Consider the following 21,812-nt stretch of genomic DNA (forward strand, 5'->3'; position numbering starts at 1 on the left):
TCTTTTCCTTTCTTTAAGGAAGTTTTTAGCATTTTTGAACAATATTAACCAGGGTATCTGAAAGTCTTAATTGTCTTAGAACATCAAGGAGCTAAAGCTTCTAAGATTGTCTAGGTGTTCCCCTATTCAAAGCTATCCTCAGTAAGGGATTCAACCCCAAGATGTAACTGATGAGACTTAAATGCTAATATTTCCAGGAGTACTTTTTGGTTTTGTTATTTGATAGGTTACAAAGTCATAAGCTTCTTGAATATGTAAATTCTCAGTTTAGTATCTCATAGATGATCACTTAGTTTTAGGATCAAAGGGAGATCTCAGGGCCTTGAAAATATATGCCCCTCACTTCAAATGGTTTGGGAATTCTGCAACCGAGTCATTGCTGTCCAACTGAAAGCAATATAAAATGAGAACTAAATATTGCTGTTTTCATGCCTTCTTGGTAATTTTTAGAGTATTTTGAAAAGTACTGCCTTGACCATGTGAAAACAACTAAAAAGAATGAAAAAGAAATGATGAATTTGTTTCAGTTCTATTAGAACTTGAATGTCTATAGGACCTGGCTGATACTCAGGTCTGTAGTAACCCAGGTGTGACCCTGATGGTCAACAATAATTAATAAACATAAGAAATGGCCTTAAAACTTCCATGGAGCTTAACCACAGTAGTTCAGCTCTCATCCCAGTCTTGAAAAAAAGGTGAAGGAAGGTGTTTAAATTTGAATGCAAATAGGCACCAATCCCCCTCTTTGATTACCATTCAGCAAGAAGATTATATTGGACTTAGTTTAAGATTTTAATGAAGTTGTCTTCCACACTTTTAGGGAAAAAAAGATAAAGCTATATTTTCACGTATATTAGGCATTTTTCCTTTCTAGGGCTGGAATACCCTCATAAATACTTGTATTTCTACACTTTGTTTTAGTTGGATTAATTTTTATGTGAAGACAGAAAATTGGAAATAGAAGACTAGAAAATATTTACCTTACTTTTACAAATTCTTTCAGGAAAGGCACTGAACATCTACCATGAGCCAGGAGATTTCGTATATATTCTCATTTAATCCTTACAACAATAACATGGTAGGGTAGCCATTATTATCCCCATCTTATCCATGAAGAAATTGAAATAATCCTCACATAGGATAAGAGACTTTATGAAGGGCTCTAAATGGTAGGGCCAGAATTCAAATTGCATTTTTTAAAAAAGTACAACCAAGGATGTTCATTACAGAATGATTTATATTAGTAACAAAACGTAGGCAGTTGTAAGTGTCTAACCATAGGATAGCCATTAATGACACGGGGACATTAGGAAGCTCTTTTTTACGTTCTGCTTATGAACATTGGGTATTCATAAAACTTTATGGTATTTTCAGTGAACACTGTAAGAAACAAAATTGTATTTCCATATTTGAAATATATAAGGAAATATGCACAGTTTTAAAAACTGAAAGGAAGTAAACCAAAATGATAATGATAATGTTACAATGGTAGATATGGTACTCACTTTTATTTTTTTATATTTTATATATTTTTTTTAAAGTGGCTGATACCTTTATAAAAATTTATATATGTGTTTATTTTCTTCCAGCCCTGGCAACATGAACATAAAAGAAAATTTGGGAGGCTAACATTATATTCATTTTTTGTAAGCACCTGATATCAATTTCTTTTTTGCATGGATTTGACCATGCAGGTACTGAAGTCACCTCATTGGGGAATATGTGAATAGGAACCCAGCAAAGCTTTTCTTTTGAACTGTCCCTTGACTGGCACAAAGACAAAGCAGAAAATTCGTAGCTGCATCCCTAGAATTCTCTGCTTACCGAGGATCTCACTTCTCCTTCTTTGGGAATGCATAGTATACTCCAGTTCTCACTCTTCTGTTGTCTAATTTTCATCATTTCACTCTCATTTAATCTCTTCTGTGGTTATGTTTGATACACAGCATGTACCACACAAATTAAAGGCAAAGTGTGCTGGTTGAAGAAGAAGCTGTGAAAGCTCTATATACTGTGAGGAGTATCAGTACCTGCTGCAGTGGATTTAGAAAGTCAGTAACTTCACCAGAGCTTTTGTTAATTATATTTCTTGGAGCATTCCCCATTTACCCATGGGAGAGTGCAATCTTGAATAAGTGGTATAGTGACCCTTTGTGGCTCACAATTTAGAAATCACAAGCTATTATCTGTGTAGGCTCTAGAAGATCTGGGTACTTAGCTCTGCCTGTGAGACAGGCATTCTCCACTCCATTGGTGTTGATAACATGACAAAAATGTCATACGGATTTGAATGGCAGGAGAAGTGACTAACCACATCTAATCTCATCTAACCAGAGCTGTTAAACCAGGGATTTTTTCCTTTGAGCCCCCAACCTTTTGTATTCAAATACTAGTACCATCCTTCATTTATTTATTCTATAAATTTATATACCAGGTGTTGGTAAATAACGCTGGCGGTACTAATGTGTAAAAAATGGACAAGCCCTTGCTATCATAGAGCTTATGTTCTGGTGGAAGAAACAAATAATGAATTTGTAACTAAATGGTAACATACATTTGTGTAAATTTTATAAAGGGATTAGAGTGATGATTATGTTATGCGTATATGTGTATGTGTGTTTAGCTACCTTTGATGCAGTGACCTGGGAAGGCCTCTCATTTGTTTTCTGAGTGAAGTGAGAAGGTCTAGTGGAAGAGGGCGTGGCAAGTGTGAAGGCCTTGGAGCTTGGTCTGGGAGTTGAGTGGCCTGTTTATAGAGAGAAAAATGACATTAGCTCAAAAGGGTGAGGCCACCCCATCCTGAGTTTTAAGACCTTGGTAAAGAGTTTGCATTTACTCTTAGAACAGTGGTATGCCAACATTTAAGTTGGAGAGTGACAGGATCTGATTTACATTTTAAAGGTATCACTTTGTCTGCTGTGTGCAGAGGGGATGATTGCAAAGACTAAGAATCAAAGCAGGGAGACTAGTTAGGAAGTATTAAAATACTTCTGCAGCCTTTAAAGTAAGTCAGACCAAAATGGTGACATGGTATAATTAATTTCACGTGAAGAAGGGAGTGATCAAATATATCGAATGCTGCTGACAGAGTAAGATAAGATCAGAAAAGTAGTTAGTCTCCTCCAAGGAGACCACTGATTTCTTCTATAAAAGCAGTTTTGGAGGAGTTCTTGGGGTGATGCCAGATTGAATTTCACTGACAAATATATGGGGAAAGGGAGGAGGAAGTGGAGAAAACGCAGAGGCAGCTCTGGAGAGGTTTTCTGCTAAGGGGAGCAGAGCTACGCTTTGGAAGCAGGAAGAGGGGTGAGGGACTGAAGGGTGAGATCTTTTTAAAGATAAGAGATATTAAATGAAGGTTACCCCCATATATTCTTAATGCCAGGGAGAGATCCAGAGATGAAAGAAATAGGAGAGAGAGGTGTATAAAATATAATGTCCTTTCTACTTTATATATCATGTTCTCTTCCCTTTTTTCTCTCCCTCTGTTAAGCCAAACCTGTTTCTAGAGAACGTCTGGCATCAGCCAGATCTTTTGTATAAACTTTGTTCAGCTTGTTATCTATCCCAGGAATATTTTAAGCCTCCTTCATTCACTGTCAAGTAAAAGACTGTTCCCCGTGAAAGAATTTCTAGCATCTGTGAGCAGGAAGTCTTATACTTTAGACTCTAAGAATGAAGGAGGAGAGGTTACCTCCTTTGTAAGAGCTGCTGTCTTCTGAACCTACCTGATTTACAGAGGTTTCAGGTTCTGAAAGACAAGTGTTTTTCTTTCTGGGTTGAGCTTCTGAGAGCATTTTTGTCTTCTTTAATTCGATCCCAATCCTTGGGATCCTCCTCCATTGGAAAGCTCTACTTTTCCCCTTTTTGCCTCCCAGATGTTTTAGAGTCTGCAGAGAGTAGGAAGTGGCTATTACGGAACTACCAAAGAATACTGTTTCACAATTTTCAAAGCCAAGCTTATCTGAGTGAAATGCTTATTAGTCTTCTCATACTGGTCAGAACCATATTGGCATTATACTAGTCTTGTTAAATGTAAAACAGAATACTGGTTTCTCTACAGTTTACTTTTTCTGTCGGTCCCACCCCACCATGTCTATTGCTCATCACTGCCTCCACCTCTGAACCGTCACCTCCTCTGTGTAGCTGCCCCTACCGTTCTCCTCTCCATTGAGTCCAAAGTCACACGGAAATACCTGGGAGAAGAACATTCAAGACAAAGAACTATCAAGTACAAAGTGGAAAGGCTCAGAAGTGGAAATGATCTTGGCTTCTGGAAAGATCAATTCGATGATCAGTGAGCTGTAGTAAAAGGGGATGAATGGTAGGTGAGTTCAGTACAATGGACAGGGACACGATATTATTAGCATCTTTCTAAACCTATTTATTCACCGTTTCAGTAAATGGCAATATTATTCTACCCATTTCTCAGGTGGAAAAACAAGCAGTCAACCTTTGCATTTCTCTTTCTCTTATACCCCATAACCAGTCCATCTTCAAATACTGTTGGTTCTTAAAAAAATGTTCATCTACTTCTTACTCACCTCCTTCATCACTAGCACCTGGGTCTAAGTCACCATCAACTCTCACCTGGATAACTGCCATAACTTCTTATTGAGTCTCTCTGATTTAACTCTTCCAATTATCCTCCCATTCTCATCCCTACAAGAGTCAGAGTATCCGTTTTTTGTTTTGGGGTTTTTTTTTTTTTTTCTGTTTCACTGCTTGGCCTGTGGGATCTTAGTTCCCCAACCAGGGATTGAATCCGGGCCCTCAGCAGTGAGAGCGCAGAGTCCTAACCATTGGACTGCCAGGGAATTCCCAAGCGTGAGAGTATCCCTTTAAAAATTAACTGAGGTCATGTCATTCCTCTCTCAAAATCTTCCAAATGTGTCTGACCTCTCTGATACAAAAATATCAAGTCCTTACCATGTTCAACCTGGCTTCTGGTCATTAGGAGACTCTGTCATCATCTACTGTTCTCCTCCTCTGTCACTTTCCTCTGGCTAAACTGGCCTCTTTGTTGGAGGCATAAGGGAGGAGAAATGGTTTGGACATAGCAATGAGTAGCAAAAAGGACACCCTGTCCTCCTTCCAGGCCCTATGGTACCTTTCCTACTGGCATGAAAACAAGTCACCACTTGGGAAGACCCTAAAGAAAGTAAGGTAGTCATGAGATGCCCAGGTTTCTGTTAGGTCAAGAAGATAAAGGAATAATCAGACTTGGCTAAAATTGTGTAGTTGTTGGAGATATTAGCCTCAGATAGGAAAAACTCAGTATTTTTCTCAGTGTCCCACATTTGATTTTTGCATTTTCAAATAGCAGTTCCTAGCTTTCAAATCCTTGTAGGCTAAAACTATCATTCTTGAATTTAACAAAGCTCCAGTTGTCAAGTCTTTTCACCACGCATGTTAGTGCCAGCATGTACTTGTTGATATGTCAGAAACCAGGATGCTAAATTAAGCAGAAGCTATGCAGGAAAGAATTGTGAAAATTTAAAGGTATTTGTCTGCTTATTTACCCATTAATAATTTACATTTTGCCTCTTTCCACAAAGGATTTGAGGAGCACAGTTCTGTACTTCACATCATGTTCGTTGGTCATTGTTAAAACCAAAAATGAGCCTAAGAAGCCAGAGAAATATTGAAGTTTCAGAGTCCGGACAGATCTAGACCACATCTGAGATAGCCAAGAGGATCAAGACCACCAGAAATCTGGTGCTGTAGTCCCTCTCCTTTTCTCCAGTTCATTCACCACCTCTGTCTCTATCCATCATTCTCACATGCAGAAACTGGTTTTCCTTTTTCTTCCCCCTTAATTCCTCATTACTTTCTTCTCACATATTTTTCAATTCTTCCTGCTTTTCTTCCCTCAACCTTTCCAGTCCCAGCACAGGAGTATATTTGCTGTGTATCTCAATGAAGGGCCCACATTTCATCAACTTTATTCCAATGGTGAGCTTTTTTCTCTGATGTTACTCTAAAATTATACCTCTTATCCATTTCTTTCTCCCCTCATGGAGGCAGACAGCAAAGTTGGGATTTCTTTCAATATTAAGGAATCTTGATTTCCGTGGAGGTTTAAAACTGTACAAATCTGTATAATCACTCTTATTAAATTATTTAGTTTTTTTCTTAAATGATTTTATGAGGATGAAGGGGTGTATTTCTTTGAATATTTAGGGCATTTCAAATAGGGGAGCTAAAATAAGGCTTTACAGAAAAAGCCCACGTGTCCAAGCCATTTTATGATTATCCATTTCATATTGGCAACTAGAACAATGGCACAAAGAATGTAAGTGGGAGACAAAGCTCTTTCTGATGGGCAGTAAAATACAGCAAATTAGAAAAGCAGAACTGTGGTCCCACTGCTGTCGATCTGCTTTTCCTGTGACAGATAAAAACTCAAGAGTGAACCGTGATTGGACAAAACTCTTACGGGCCTTCTTAGATTCCTTCCACCTGCCTGTCTTCCAGACCAGGGAGGGCTGGATTGCCTGCTGGCCAATTCATGCAACTAAGCCAACCCAGACACACACCTTAAGTTTCTGGCTCTTCCGCCACTTCTAGATTTGAATGAGATATGATATCTGATGAGGAGGGATATGGCATTACAAGTGACTGCCAAAAAGACTACATATGCAACCCAGAGGTATGAAAAAGTTAACACCACAGGGCCAAAATTCACCAGTGGGAAACAGGAGGAGGTTCCTGGGCAGGTAAATTCCCTCTCTTTCTGCCTTTCCATGAACTTCTTCAAGGCATGGTGACCTTGTATAGCTCCTCTAGGGAAGTACTGTGTGCCAGTTGGATACAACTACCCATGTGACCTGCTGTGTCTTTACAGCTCAATGTAGCCAGTGGGCTTACTGCACTGTGTCACCTCTTACCTTGCTGCATTTCCCTTTTTCCTCATTCTCACTGCATTGGGTTTGCACATTCCAAATAAAATACCTGAATGTTAATCCTCGCCTTACATTAGTTTTCTGGGAAACCTAAGTTAGAATGTTAGTAATGTGTATTTTTATAATTGAAAATTGTTAGTAATTAAAAACTACCATTCTTTAAGTTATTTCGTACATAGTGAAGGTATATTTTATGGATTTCAATATTGTTGTAATGTTGACTTGTTAAAGCCATCTGTTCGTGCTTCTGAAGATGCTAATTATAGTAGCTCTTGAAGCTAATTTCAAGTGGCAATAATGACTGTTCAGGTAGCTGCCCATTGACTCTTGTGGCTTGCTTAACAGTTATTTTCTAGGAAAACAACACTTATTCTGAATGGCAGTGCCAGTGCTCAGACCCTATCCTGACCTACCCAGGTAATTGGAAGGGGAAGTCAGAAGTAGGAAGGAAACAATAGCTCCTGGAACTAGAGAAATATTGAGAAGATATCAGATGAAATGGCTGTCAAGACGCACACCGGTGTGACCTCCAAGACCTGACACCTTTGGAGGAACCACCCCCAAAGTCCGGCTGCCTAGGAACCTCTAGACTTTGTTTCAAAAAGATGACAAATTATACTCAGCTAATCTCTCTGGGAAGGATTTTCAGACCTCAGCCTTGTCTTGTCCTTGGCTTCTCAGTCATTTATCTGCCTGCTTTTTTGTCCACTTCTCCCTCTCAACTTTACCCCCTGCTGGTTTCCTTGGTTGTCATTACTTTGTCTTCTAGTCCAGATTTTGTCACTCAGTTTACTCTCTGTGGATTGATGGTTTTTAATACCGCGTTTTTCTCTAACTTCCTTCTTCTTCGATTCTTCTCAGGCTCCACTTAAGTCATGACCTGCATTCAACCTGGGCTCCAGCATTCAGAGCAGGAAGGAGACTGCATTCACATTTTTCTTTCATTTAAATTATTACTACAGTTTTGTTCTTTTTTTTTTTTAAAGAAGATGTTGAGCGTAGGAGTTTATTAATTAATTTATTTATTTTTGGCTGTGTTGGGTCTTCGTTTCTGTGTGAGGGCTTTCTCTAGTTGTGGGGAGCGGGGGCCACTCTTCATCGCGGTGCACGGGCCTCTCACTGTCGCGGCCTCTCTTGTTGTGGAGCACAGGCTCCAGACACGCAGGCTCAGTAGTTGTGGCTCACGGGCCTAGTTGCTCCGCAGCATGTGGTATCCTCCCAGACCAGGGCTCGAACCCGTGTCCCCTGCATTAGCAGGCAGATTCTCAACCACTGCACCACCAGGGAAGCCCCCACAGTTTTGTTCTTTTCTTTCTATTTTCTGTTTTCAAATGTATAATGTTAAGTTTTCTGGAGTACTGGTTCCCAGACTTTTGGGCTTCTGGAGCCCTTTTTACTCTCCAACTTACTGAGAATCCCAAATAGCTATACACATTTAATATATTAGAGATGAAAGAATCTCGATATAATAGAGAAGGGGTCCCCAGCCTCACGGCCGCAGACCAGTACCTGTCTGTGGCCTGTTAGGAATGGGGCCGCACAGCAGGAGGTGAGCGGCGGGTGAGCGAGACAAGTTTCACGTGCCGCTCCCCATCGCTCGCATTACCACCTGAACCATCTGCCACTTCCCCACTCCCACATCCGTGGAAAAATTTTCTTCCACGAATCCAGTCCCTGGTGCCAAAAAGGTTGGGGACCACTGTAATAGAGATTAAAGAATTTTTAAGTATTTATTAATTAATTAAAACTATAACAGTAATAAACCCAGTATGTTTTAACATAAATAACATTTTTAATGAAAAGTAACTATTTTCCAAAATAAAAAAATACTTAGAAGAGTGGCATTGTTTTGTAAATCTCTTTATTATCTGGCTTAATAGAAGAAAGTTGGATTCTCATCTGCTTCTGCATTCAATATGTTGTTTTGTTTCAAGTATAGGAAAAACTCTAGCCTTACCCAGATGTGCAGTTGGGAAAGTGAGAACCTCATACATACCCTGAGTGAGTCTTAGGGACCCGGAACGTCCTCTGATCACACTTTGAGAACCACTGATCTGGAGTATAGTGGGAAAATAATTACCCTTTTCAAAATTACCTTTAAAGAAAAATTAATTCTGAATTAAAAATAAATAACTACATTAGAAGATTGCTAGTCCAAATAATCTAGTATGTTATGAATATTTCCAGAGTTTAGATAACTTTCAAAGAAATAATTTTTGAAGGCATCCCATATTTAATGTGTGACATAACATGATAAAAAATAAATTTGCTTAAAATTCATATTTGTATTAAAAAGTTTTTGTTTACTATGTCATATGAAAAAATTAAAGGATCTCTCTGACACTTATTTTATATGGATCAAAAACATACAAAAACAAGGTGGGGACTTCCTTGGTGGCTCAGTGGTTAAGAATCCGCTTGCCAATGCAGGGGACACGGGTTCGATCCCTGGTCCGGGAAGATGCCACATGCCGCGGAGCAACTAAGCCCGTGCACCACAACTACTGAGCCTGGGCTCTAGAGCCCACGAACCACAACTACTGAAGACCAGGCGCTTAGAGCCCATGCTCCACAACAAGAGAATCCACCGCAATGAGAAGCCCGCGCTCTGCAATGAAGAGTAGCCCCTGCTCACCGCAACTAGAGAAAGCCCGCACACAGCAACGAAGACCCAACACAGCCAAAAATAAATAAATAAATAAATAAATAAATATTTGAAAAAAAAAACAAGGGGGAAAACCGTATATTACATAAACACTAAATGTGTAGTGAAAAAAATATGTTTGAATATTAACAAATCTTAATTTAGAGACACCCATGTCCTTAAAATTTTTTTAAGCATCATGCAGTAATTTAAAATATATTTATTTTGTATTAGTAACTCCTTATTGTCCTGTGGAAGAGAAGATTGTGATAAAAAATAATCAGTATTCACTAATTTGTATGGAAACACAAAAGACCCCGAATAGCCAAAGCAATCTTGAGAAAGAAAAACGGAGCTGGAGGAATCAGGCTCCCTGACTGCAGACTATACTACAAAGCTACAGTAATCAAGACAGTATCGTACTGGCACAAAAAAATATAGATCAATGGAACAGGATACAAAGCTCAGAGATAAACCCATGCACATATGGTCACCTTATTTTTGACAAAGGAGGCAAGAATATACAATGGAGAAAAGACAGCCTCTTCAATAAGTGGTGCTGGGAAAACTGGGCAGCTACCTGTAACACTCCCTAACACCATACACAAAAATAAACTCAAAATGGATTAAAGACCTAAATGTAAGGCCAGACACTATCAAACTCTTAGAGGAAAACATAGGCAGAACACTCTATGACATAAATCACAGCAGGATCCTTTTTGACCCACCTCCTAGAGAAATGAAAATAAAAACAAAAATAAACAAATGGGACCTAATGAAACTAAAAAGCTTTTGCAAAGGAAACCATAAACAAGACGAAAAGACAACGCTCAGAATGGGAGAAAATATTAGCAAATGAAGCAACTGGCAAAGGATTAATCTCCAAAATTTATAAGCAGCTCATGCAGCTCAATATCAAAAAAACAAATGACCCAATCCAAAAATGGGCAGAAGACCTAAATAGACAGTTCTCCAAAGAAGATATACAGATTGCCAACAAACACATGAAAGAATGCTCAACATCATTAATCATTAGAGAAATGCAAATCAAAACTACATTGTGATATCATCTCACACCAGTCAGAATGGCCATCATCAAAAAATCTACAAACAAGAAATGCTGGAGAGGGTGTGGAGAAAAGGGAACACTCTTGCACTGTTGGTGGGAATGTAAATTGGTGTAGCCACTATGGAGAACAGTATGGAGGTTCCTTAAAATACTAAAAATAGAACTACCATATGACCCAGCAATCCCACTACTGGACATATACCCTGAGAAAACCATAAGTCAAAAAGAGTCATGTACCAAAATGTTCATTGCAGCTCTGTTTATACTAGCCAGGATGTGGAAGCAACCTAAGTGTCCATCGACAGATGAATGGATAAAGAAGATGTGGCACATATATACAATGGAATATTACTCAGCCATAAAAAGAAACGAAATTGAGTTATTTGTAGTGAGGTGGATGGACGTAGAGTCTGTCATACAGAGTCAAGTAAGTCAGAAAGAGAAAAACAAATACTGTATGCCAACACATATATACGGAATCTAAAAAAAAAAGGTCATGAAGAACCTAGGGGCAAGACGGGAATAAAGACACAGACCTACTAGAGAATGGACTTGAGGACACAGGGAGGGGGAAGGGTAAGCTGGGACAAAGTGAGAGAGTGGCATGGACATATATACACTACCAAATATAAAATAGATAGCTAGTGGGAAGGAGCCGCATAGCACAGGGAGATCAGCTCGGTGCTTTGTGACCACCTACAGGGGTGGGATAGGGTGGGAGAGAGGGAGATTCAAAAGGGAAGAGATATGGGGATATATGTATATGTATAGCTGATTCACTTTGTTATAAAGTAGAAACTAACACACCATTGTAAAGCAATTATACTCCAATAAAAAAAAATCTGTATTCACTGAATGATTCCTCTTATATGAGGCATCTAAAATAGTCAGACTTATACAAGTAGAGAGTAGGATTGTGCTTCCTAAGGGATAGGTGGAGGGGGAGATGGAGAGTTGTTGTTCAATGGGTATCACGTTACAGTTATACAAAATGAGTAAGTTCCAGAGATCTACTGTACAACATAATGCCCAGAGTTAATAATAAGGTATTGTTCACTTAAAAATTTGTTGAGGGTAGATTTCACATTAAGTGTGCTTACCCCCCGCCACACACACACATCACATACACACACACACAGCAAAGGGACACAGGAAACTTTTGGAGGTGATAGATATGTTTATTACCTTGATTGTGGTGATGGTAACATGAATCTATACATGTGTCCAAACTCACCACATTGTATACATTAATTACGTGTGGTTTTTTGTATACCAATTATACCTCAGCAAAGCTAGAAAAAAAATTAAAATTTTTAAAATAATTTAAAAATTATCATCTATATCCAAATTTTCCTCAACAGCATCTACAGAAGTGAAATGGAGTGTGAACCAAGAACTCTTTGGAAGAGATCTGTCAGTGTCATCTGCCTGTTTTAGCAATGCACCTCTTTCTCAGAGCTCTCCCTTTTGATACAAGTAGAATGACTCTTGCTCAATAGCAAATTTTCATGAAGTATGTGATTTTTTAACTAGATAAAATAACTTTTATAGCGTTTTCCTCTAATACTACATTACCCAGAGACCATGCTGTCAATATCCCATGTGTTGGGCTGTCTGATATCACTGAGTGGCCATCAGCAGCCCACATATCACACTAGCATGACCTGTGCGCACTTTAACAAGTCTTTCTTCATTTTATATTAACACTAGTGTGACTTTTTTGTTTTTTTAATAAATTTATTTATTTATGGCTGCGTTGGGTCTTCATTGCTGCGCACGGGCTTTCTCTAGTCATGACGAGCAGGGGCTACTCTTCGTTGCAGTGCGCGGGCTTCTCATTGCAGTGGCTTCTCTTGTTGCGGAGCACAGGCTCTCGGCACGCAGGCTTCAGTAGTTGTGGCATGCGGGATCAGTAGTTGTGGCATCTGGGCTTAGTTGCTCCTCAACTTGTGGGATCTTACTGGACCAGGGATCGAACCTGTGTCCCCTGCATTGGCAGGTGGATTCTTAACTACTGCGCCACCTGGGAAGTCTAATAGCATGACTTTTAATCGCTAATAATTTCAAAGTCTTTTAGAGTTAGCCCACTGTTTGAATGATAGCTGTATTTTGACTCACAGAAAAATGATCTTCCACTGAACAATGGAATTTTTAAAACAAAACTTGTTTACAACTTACATTCTTCTATCTTCTTATGGCATCTTCTAGAGGAGTCTTATGCCCAAAATTAGATTTTAATCTTCCTCTGAAAAAGATGATATTTTGTTTTTTCATATGCCCAGCATTGTTTAACATGAGGCTGAGCACATTAAAAACTACATTAGGGCTTTCCTGGTGGCGCAGTGGTTGAGAGTCCGCCTGCCGATGCAGGCGACATGGGTTCATGCCCCGGTCCGGGAAGATCCCACATGCTGCGGAGCGGCTGGGCCCGTGAGCCATGGCCGCTGAGCCTGCGCGTCTGGAGCCTGTGCTCCGCAACGGGAGAGGCCACAGCAGTGAGAGGCCAGTGTACCGCAAAAAAAAAAAAAAAAAAAAAAAAAAAACCTACATTAGACCCTTACTATGTACTATACATTCATTACGTATACATTCAAGAGAGATCCTTGACTCCCCAGTTCCATGGAACACATTTTATCTTTTTTAAATAGATCAGATTTTTAGGCTTTCCTCTGCCTCAGACATTTAGAGAATATGATGAATGTTGTAGATCCTCTTCCCTCCCAGAAAACACATAGATCTGAGGAACTGCTTTATCCAAATCTCTACTCCAGGCTTTCATATTGAGTCATCATTTCCTTAGACCCCTTTATTTTCCTTCAGCTTACATCACTGATAGCATCACGCAACTCTGGATAACTTAAGTAGAAAAGGAGATTCAGTAGCTCACATAATAAGACAGGTCAAAGGGCAAACTAGCTTATGCAAAACTGAATCCAGTGGATTACATGGTCAGCGGTACTCATTCTTCATCTCTAGCAATGTTTTTTTCTGTGTTGACTCCATTTTCAGTGAAGTTATCTCCACATGGTATCAAAAATGGTCCCTGGTAGTGGCAAACTCTATACTCCTGCTCTCACAATTTCAGAGGAAAAGAGAATACCTCTTTCTTGATTATATGAGCAATATTTGGGGGGAGGACCCAGATTGTAATGACTTGGATCTGGTGGATATCCCAGACTCAAGTCACTTTGGCCAGAGAAGAGAGTAATCTGATTGGTTAGGCTGGGTTATGTGCTCACTTCTGTGGGAAAAAGGCAGGCGAAGTGATCGACAGCTCCAATGGGTTTGGGTCAAGGATTCAAAAAAGAAAGGAAGAGGAGGAGGAATAGGTTGAGATGTAGTTGTGCCTTAGTGGTGATAGCGATAATTTTTGATAGCAAAGGGGCCACACAAGCGGTCTGACAAGTTGTGACCCATATTTGTAACTAGTTCTCTTTATGTCTGAAACAGAGAGGAAAGACATGCAGCTGGACAAAAAAGGGAGGAAGGCAACACTTAGAAATTAACCTCTGCCATTGACCTGATTCATCCAGGTGGTTATTGCTGTTTCTGACTCTCTGCTACAATGAAGATATTTCTAAGGCGGGAGTATCTTTCAGTTTCTCTCATTTTGCCTTTTAGGTGGACAAAAAAATCGTAAGAACTGAGATAGGAGTTCTTCTTCGCCTCTCACATCCAAACATTGTAAGTGGTTTTTAGCCTGTTATTTCAAATAATCTCCAATGTTACAGGATGAGATTTTTGTTCTTTACTGTCCATTCTGATGATGAGAAAGGGATTCTTCCACCTCCAGTAAGTAGCCACCTTGGCCTAGCTCTTGTCCTTATCTGATCCCGTTTTTCACTTCTTTTTAACTGAATAAATCTTAAGAATAATACCCCTTGAAAGAGTTGCAAAATGGGCAGATCAGCAATATATACCATTGATGTTTTCATGCATAAGAGGATAACTAAAATTGGAGAGTTTTTTTCCCTCTAATAAGACACTGGCTTTTTTCCTTTTGTGGGCCTACCTTATTAATATGCCATTGCTGAAAACGCCTGTGAAGAAAATGCATTGCTTTCCATAGTCATTTCACTCTCCTATGAGAGAGTATTTGCTTCAGAGACAATGTGAAGATTCAAATAAATAATGTACTTGAATGGGGAAAATAAAACGTCCTCCCAAGCTCTGCTCTAGGCTATGTCCAGACAAAGGCACTGAGGGAAAGAAGGGCTGGGGAAAAGCTTTCTTGAGCCAGTGAAGTGAAAGAACAAAATCATTTTCCAGACCATAACTTGTTTCTATAAATTGAGTCACTTACTTAAAATATTTTACTCATTTCTCTGAGAAAGTTGTGGTGTTCCCAAGGATGACCTGCAATGCTTAGGCTCAAGGCAAAGTGCTTAAAACTTGTATATTAGTTAGCAATGCACTCAGCTGTAAATAACAGAAAACTTGAATATGGTGGTCTAAACAAATATTTTTCTTATGTTGTAAGAAATCAGAAGGCAGGCAGTTGTTAACACTCGTTCACTTCCTCAGTGATGCCATCCAGGACCCAGACACCTTCCATCCATTGGTTCGCCCATCTTCAGTGCACTGGCTTTCACCTTCATGCTTTTCCCTCATGGTCCTAAAATGGCTGCTCCACAGTGTTCACAAGTCTTCAGGTCTATATTCAAGACAGAAAGTAGTGGAAAGGCTTAACGAGCAGAGGCTGATGAGAAGCGTAAAGGCTTTTTCCAGAATTTCCGGCTGCAGTAGAATTCTCTTCAGTTTGTGGCCACAAGATGTGGTCACAAAATCACCCTAAACTGCATGGAGACTGAAAAATTAGGGAGTAGGGTTATCATAAGTGGCCTAGACCAAACATAATCCATAATTTAAGGCTAGGTACCTTGCTTCCTAAACAAATCAGGGTTCAGTAAAGTAGGGGGAGAAGGGCTTTGGGTAAGCAATTAACAAAATTTACCATATATAATCACCACTTTTACATTATCCGTCTTATTTCTTTCAAAGAAGTCAGTATGGAATTTTCCTCAAATATAGATCAGTCCTGGTCACTAGATTCTCAGAAGGAAAATATCCAAAATTGGATAGATTATCTGAATGTGATGAAAACCCTGTTATGGTCAATCAAATCACTATCACTGTTACTTTTCTGAGTATCCTTTCATCTACCAGCAACTTCTTAGGTGTTAAAGGGATTCCCTTTCCCTAAAGACAGACTTTAACCTGGTCCTGTTCTGTCTCAGACCCCTAATTGAAGTCCCTTTCTAGGAGAAAGAGGCATTTGCATCTCTACCAACCATGATGCTTTCAAATGGTTTAGGAAGTTTTGTTTGCTTCTGGTTTGTTTTGTTTGTTTTTTGTTTTTTTTTTAAATTCTGTTGAAATGCAGAAATTGGGATGATTTGGCAAAATTTAAGAAGCATTTCTAGGGCAGGTATCTTTCAACTATCAAGATGAAAAATATAAAAACTCAAAAGGACCTTTGAAGAAATTAGGTAGCTGATAAAAACAACCAGAGAGTGACAAATGACTGCCTGGTACTAGAATAAGGAAGCTTTTTTAACCATGATCCAACATATTGCTATTACAGAGAGTGCTGTTGTAGCCATAATTTTAACTATTTCCTAGAAACTTAAAAATAAAGAATTTGTGATTTTTTTTATATCTTTTCCCAGATAAAACTTAAAGAGATATTTGAAACCCCTACAGAAATCAGTCTGGTCCTAGAACTCGTCACAGGGGGAGAGCTGTTTGACAGGTGAGTAGGTCCTGGCAATGTAACCACAGTAAGGTTTTGCTTCCAGTCACCAAAAATAACCAAAAGGAAATTTCTCCTGAAATTTTTCATAATGACATATTACACCAGTTGATAACTTCTACTAAAATAAATCTTAAAAGGTGTGTAGGGGCTTCCCTGGTGGCGCAGTGGTTGAGAGTCCGCCTGCCGATGCAGGGGACACGGGTTCGTGCCCCGGTCCGGGAAGATCCCACATGCCGCAGAGAGGCTAGGCCCTTGAGCCATGGCCGCTGAGCCTGCGCATCCGGAGCCTGTGCTCCACAACGGAAGAGGCCACAACAGTGAGAGGCCCGCATACCGCAAAAAAAAAAAAAAAAAAAAAAAAAAGGAGTGTAGAATGGAAAGAGTGTGATATTTGATAAGATGTGGGTAGACTAAAATTTGGGATGCTTAGTGAACAAAAATAGAAACATTGTACTATTTACTTCTGCAAACATTTACTTCTAGATAAAAAGCAGAATTTCTAAAGTCATACTAAATCTAAACTAAATAGTAAGATTTATGAGAATATTTTGTGAGAAAATGTTCAATGAGAATTATAGAAAGTTAAACATGTATTATAATAGTATTCTTTATTATGATCCAAAAGCCATAAAAATCAATTCTCTCCAAATGATTGTTTCTAGGCCTACTTTCTTTGTTAGGCTGTGTAAAGAGTTCCAAGTTGCAGAGAAAAACATGTTCTGTTATATCCAATTATAGCCAATTTTAGTTGTCTGTTCATATGTTCATCACTCAAGGCAGAGGTTTGAGGATGGCAGGGAGTATTTCTGGAAATCTGGTAGAGCATAATATAGGCACACTATTTGTACAAGAGACACACACTTTAAGCTTCCATAGCTTTCCAACCCTCCTTATCTTCTCTGAATTCCCTCTTTGCCCTAATGGGCAGCTCTTTGCTGTGCTGAACAGGGTAATTAAGCAAGAATGGAATTGGAAGAAGACAAAGAGACTGAGTAGGTATATATCAGAAATGGTAAGAAACTGCAGTTTCTGTGATGTAAAGGTCTTGTTGGTTGAAGAAAGGGTTAAGAGAGAAGTGGACTGAAGACAGAAGCCAGCAGAGAGGTTGATGAACTGCTAATGTAGCATGAGTGCCTGGAGCACAGTAAATTCTCAATAAATATTTGCTGCATGAATGAGTGAGTAAGCAACTGCTACAATGAATGGACTCTGAGGAGAAAGATACCTAAGGGTTTAGAATGTGTTAGGAGAAGAGCGTGCCCCCCCTTCCTCCCCACCCCTACTCCACCCAGTTAAATTTACTGCCTCTTTAAGAGCTTCCAAAAGTCTTCGTATTGGTTTTCAAAGTTCCTTTCTGCTTTTAATGTTACCCAGTGCAGATTTGGATCTTCAGATAGGAAGGAGCAAAATGGCCTTGATTGGAGCTACATATGTATCTTCAACATTTTGTTCAGATGTATATTAAAGTTTCCTTAGAGCAAGTTATGTGAATTTATCAGATTTTAAAAATTGTAGCATTTAAACTATATTCATTCTTTACAAATAAATGAATCACCTGAAGGAAGTAAGCATAGGTAGCCTAGACATATATTGATACTTCTTCTTATGGTATTTGGCTCATAGTCAGTTGGACTCGTGGTTTTAAATCCTGACTTAAGGAACAAATAACTAACATAGAGCGGTTTGCTTAACTTCTCTGAACCTCAGAACAAATTTGAAGCTGTACTATGATCCTAAGGAGGCTGAGACACTCTGATCCACTATAAGGATAGCCTTATCCTAAAACTGTCATGTTCCCATATGCTTAGTTAAGACTCTTCTGGACTAGTTTATTTGAATGTTGCCTAAATTTGCCAATAATTGGTCCTTTTTCAACACCTTTTTAGCTGACTTCTTTCATGGACATATTCCTTCTTTAGGTACATTAACAGAGTCAATTTATAGTTAGATCCTGCTGGCTCTGGAGCCGTGAGATCTTCCTAAGGAAGACTTACATATTTCTCTGCTAATTATGGTCTAACAGAGAAAAATCTCCTGTTCTTTGTAAATAATTGCAGGACAGGAATTTCACAATGAAGTTGTCATCTACCAATGGCACTTCCTATTTACCTTCTAACCTCTGTTTGTTTAAATCATTTTGGAATCAGGAGTCTCTTTCCTTCCCTTCTCCCCAGCCTTTCTGGTTCTCTCATCTTGCAGTCTAGTTGATTTTGATGGAATAGAGTTAATTCAGCTATAGGTAAGAGTGAAAAACTAAATGCTGTTGATAAATTTCATGTACAGTGATAAATGGATGAAATATTCAGATTTAACAGAGGACATCTGAAGAATGGCAGGCAGCCAGTAGAGCACTCAGCTACTCTATAAACTCTTAGTGGTCGTACATAATAGACTTTTTTCCCCCTGAATGTTGTTGTCCACATATCTGTTGCCATTAAGTTACTTAATTCTACAGTTATCTTTAAATTTGAATCAAACTGAAAATATATCCTGCATTATTATCCATTTATTTCTTTCTTGAGAGTAAAAAATCAAAATATGGTCTCTGTTTCCTGTACTTAGGTCAAAAACCAAACATATTTAATTGTAATGATAGAAATTCATTTCTGGTCTAATGATGACTCTAATAGTATCTAATGAATGAACTAATGGAGCAACTGATGAAGCGATAATTATGTTAGTCCACTATAGTCAAAATGGTTGTATTTTATTAACAAAAGATCTGTTCTATGGTGCTCCTAAAAACCGAAACATGGTAAATCCAAGTGGAATCTGCTGTTTCATGTAGAGTATGAATAGTAAATTGCATAGGACAATGGATTACAATTTTAGGGATTAAAATCAGTAATATTTTGTGTCCAAGATAATCCCCCAAAAAAATTTCCACAAAATTACGATATCATGGAAAAACCTCCAGAACATTTTCTGTTCCATCTCAATCTAGTCACAATTCTTATAAATTTATTGAACTTTTTAAGTGGACAAGTTCTGAGGTTGTTTAAGAGTAAATTTTCAAGTAGTTTTTTTCCAGAAAATGATTGTATTTTAAGACAACTAAGTTAGCAGTGTCCTTCTGGTCTTCTAATTAAACTTTTTTAAAGGTTGTTTTTTTTTTTTCTGATTTTTGTCTAACTCCAGTATCAGAATAACTTGTGAATTTTTAATTGTCTTTTTTTTTCTGTTTTCTCCTTGTGTTTTTGCGTGCTAGATTATGTTTGTTCAAATGCTAAACATTATGTATAAAAGGTTTTAGAATTTGAGGCTTTAAATGTTGTTGCCTTCCAAAAGAGCAGATTTTATTTTGCTCTAACAGGCAGTTAAGGTAAGGAACAGATCACTTTAACCTAATCAGGCAGTGGACTGATTCAAAGCTGGGCTTCCTGAGGGTGGATCTATTTCTTGTCAACTGTTACTCATAGGGTTTTGCTCTTTAAGGGTCCCAATTTAAGCCAGGGGATTTTGCGAGGGCGCCCCCTTCCTTGACAGACAGAACCTAAATGCCAGCTTCTGTTCCCTCTACCCTGTGAGATGACCCCATCAGTTACTGATTTAGAATCAGTAAATGCTTTTAAAGGGAAAGCATAGGCATCAGATATCAGGGTTGTTTTTATGGGTTTTTCTTCTCTTCTAGATCTTGGCTCCTTAAGCCTTAACTTCCTTCGTAACTCTGAGATGTCTTCAAATATACTTTAAAATATATTTTATTTAGCTTGTTTTCATTGTTCTTGGCTGTACGCTTGTCTACCCCACCATTACTGAGAGCAGAAATTCAGTACATGTGGTTTTAAGAGTTCTTTCACAGACACTAGTGTGTCTTCCTGTTTTATGTCAACCCTTTGGGGCAAGCAGATGAAGAGCATTGTCCCCACTATACAGATGTGGAAACTGAGAATGAGTCAAGGTAAATGATCTTCCCCAAATAGGCAGCTGGTGTGTCTTTTCGTCCAACTCTTCCTCCTTATATGGCCTCACTGTCTTTCTTATTAAATCCAGTTAGCACCTTTTAAATCACTTCCAAGGGAATAAACTATTGTTTATCGTGTTTATGGAGAATCCCTGATGTATTGGTTGGTCCTATGCAAAACTGTGTATGATTTAACTCACTCAATCACCCTTCATGTTTTTCTAAGGCATTATTATCCCCATTTTTTTCAAGAACACCAACTGTAGAAATTGATAAGTCATAAAGTCAGGCCTGAAACTCACATCTGTCTGACTACAAACTTTCTTTTTTCATTTCCCAAAAGTGAAAATATTCTCTTTCCAAACAACAAGCCATCAACATGCAGGAGAAGTAGTGCTTATGTTTGGGGATTATGAATTTACTCCATTAATTACCTGACAGAGTCCTATTGTATCAGTCCTAATAGTCGTTTCTACTTCAGCATTCCTGGGTCTCTTACTCTTGGTGGAAGTAAATGGAATTTTCAGGACATTGTCATTAGGAAAAGATTCCAGAAATGGAACTTAGATCTTTTCTCCAGTCTCCATGGAGTTGTGTCAGGGTTGGTATTCTTGTTAACCAAAATCAGAACACATCTGAATTTGTGAAGACTATTGTGTCAAAAATTAGTCATTAATGTAATTGTCTAAAGTTAAGACCTATAAAATCTTATTGTCTAAAAGGATAATTGGTCACTATAATGAGGGCCATTTGTGAGTGCCTTTTGGGGTCCTGGCAGTGGCAGGGCAGTTTGCTAACCATGATCTCATTTAATCCTCACAGCAACACATATACAAGGTAGGCCTTGATATATACATTTTGTAGACCAGATAACTGAGGATCAGAGTGTTCCGTTAACTACCATTAGGTCACTCAGTTTACATTGGATCCAATAATTAAATGAAACTGGACTCAAGTACATTAGATTCCAAAGCATATGATTTTTCTACCATGCCGTGCTGCTGCTATGTAAGCAAATGCCAGTACTCTTAATACTTAAAAATAAAACTTCAAATTAGTAATGTAACATTTTGTTCTGCTTAAGTGTTGGCTTAACTTAAACATTTATATATATATATATATATATATATACTTGTTTTTCAACCATGGATATTTTAAATACGTCTTCCCTTATGCAGTTTTATCTGGCTACATATGAAGAAAACATATACTTTGATTTGGACTAGATTTAAAGTCTACTTTTCCCAGAAGCTTGGCTCTGAAGGGAAAAATAAAAGTGAGGTAGTAGAAAGGGACACAGGATAAATGGAGGCTTATTTATTATTTTAAGCTGGCACACTGGTAACACATTAATTTGCTGATGGGAAGGAGGCTACAGGATGGGGAAGCAGGAGAGATCTGTGTGAGAAGGACTTTTATTTGGAACATTCCAGAGAAGACACTGAAGGAATAAGATCTAGAGCCACATAAAAGGATTTGTTTTAAAAAAAGTTTCCCTCTTCCTCAGAAGCATAGTCAAGCTGCAGCAGAATCAA

At 38.5% G+C, this 21,812-nt stretch overlaps 1 protein-coding gene across 3 annotated transcripts in view; it reads left to right on the forward strand.

The window, feature by feature from the left end:
- Nucleotides 1-21,812, forward strand: part of CAMK4 (calcium/calmodulin dependent protein kinase IV) — a 231,915-nt gene that overhangs the window by 123,926 nt on the left and 86,177 nt on the right. For 2 of the 3 annotated variants that reach the window (XM_067731417.1, XM_067731416.1), the window contains 2 exons: nucleotides 14,240-14,302; nucleotides 16,288-16,370. The exons of the other annotated variant lie outside the window; for it this stretch is intronic. In XM_067731417.1, the coding sequence (XP_067587518.1) occupies nucleotides 14,240-14,302; nucleotides 16,288-16,370 (146 nt within the window). The remainder of the gene's footprint in view (nucleotides 1-14,239; nucleotides 14,303-16,287; nucleotides 16,371-21,812) is intronic. 3 annotated transcript variants of the gene reach the window in all.

Source organism: Pseudorca crassidens, chromosome 3 (assembly GCF_039906515.1).
Source record: "Pseudorca crassidens isolate mPseCra1 chromosome 3, mPseCra1.hap1, whole genome shotgun sequence".
Classification (NCBI taxonomy): domain Eukaryota; kingdom Metazoa; phylum Chordata; class Mammalia; order Artiodactyla; family Delphinidae; genus Pseudorca; species Pseudorca crassidens.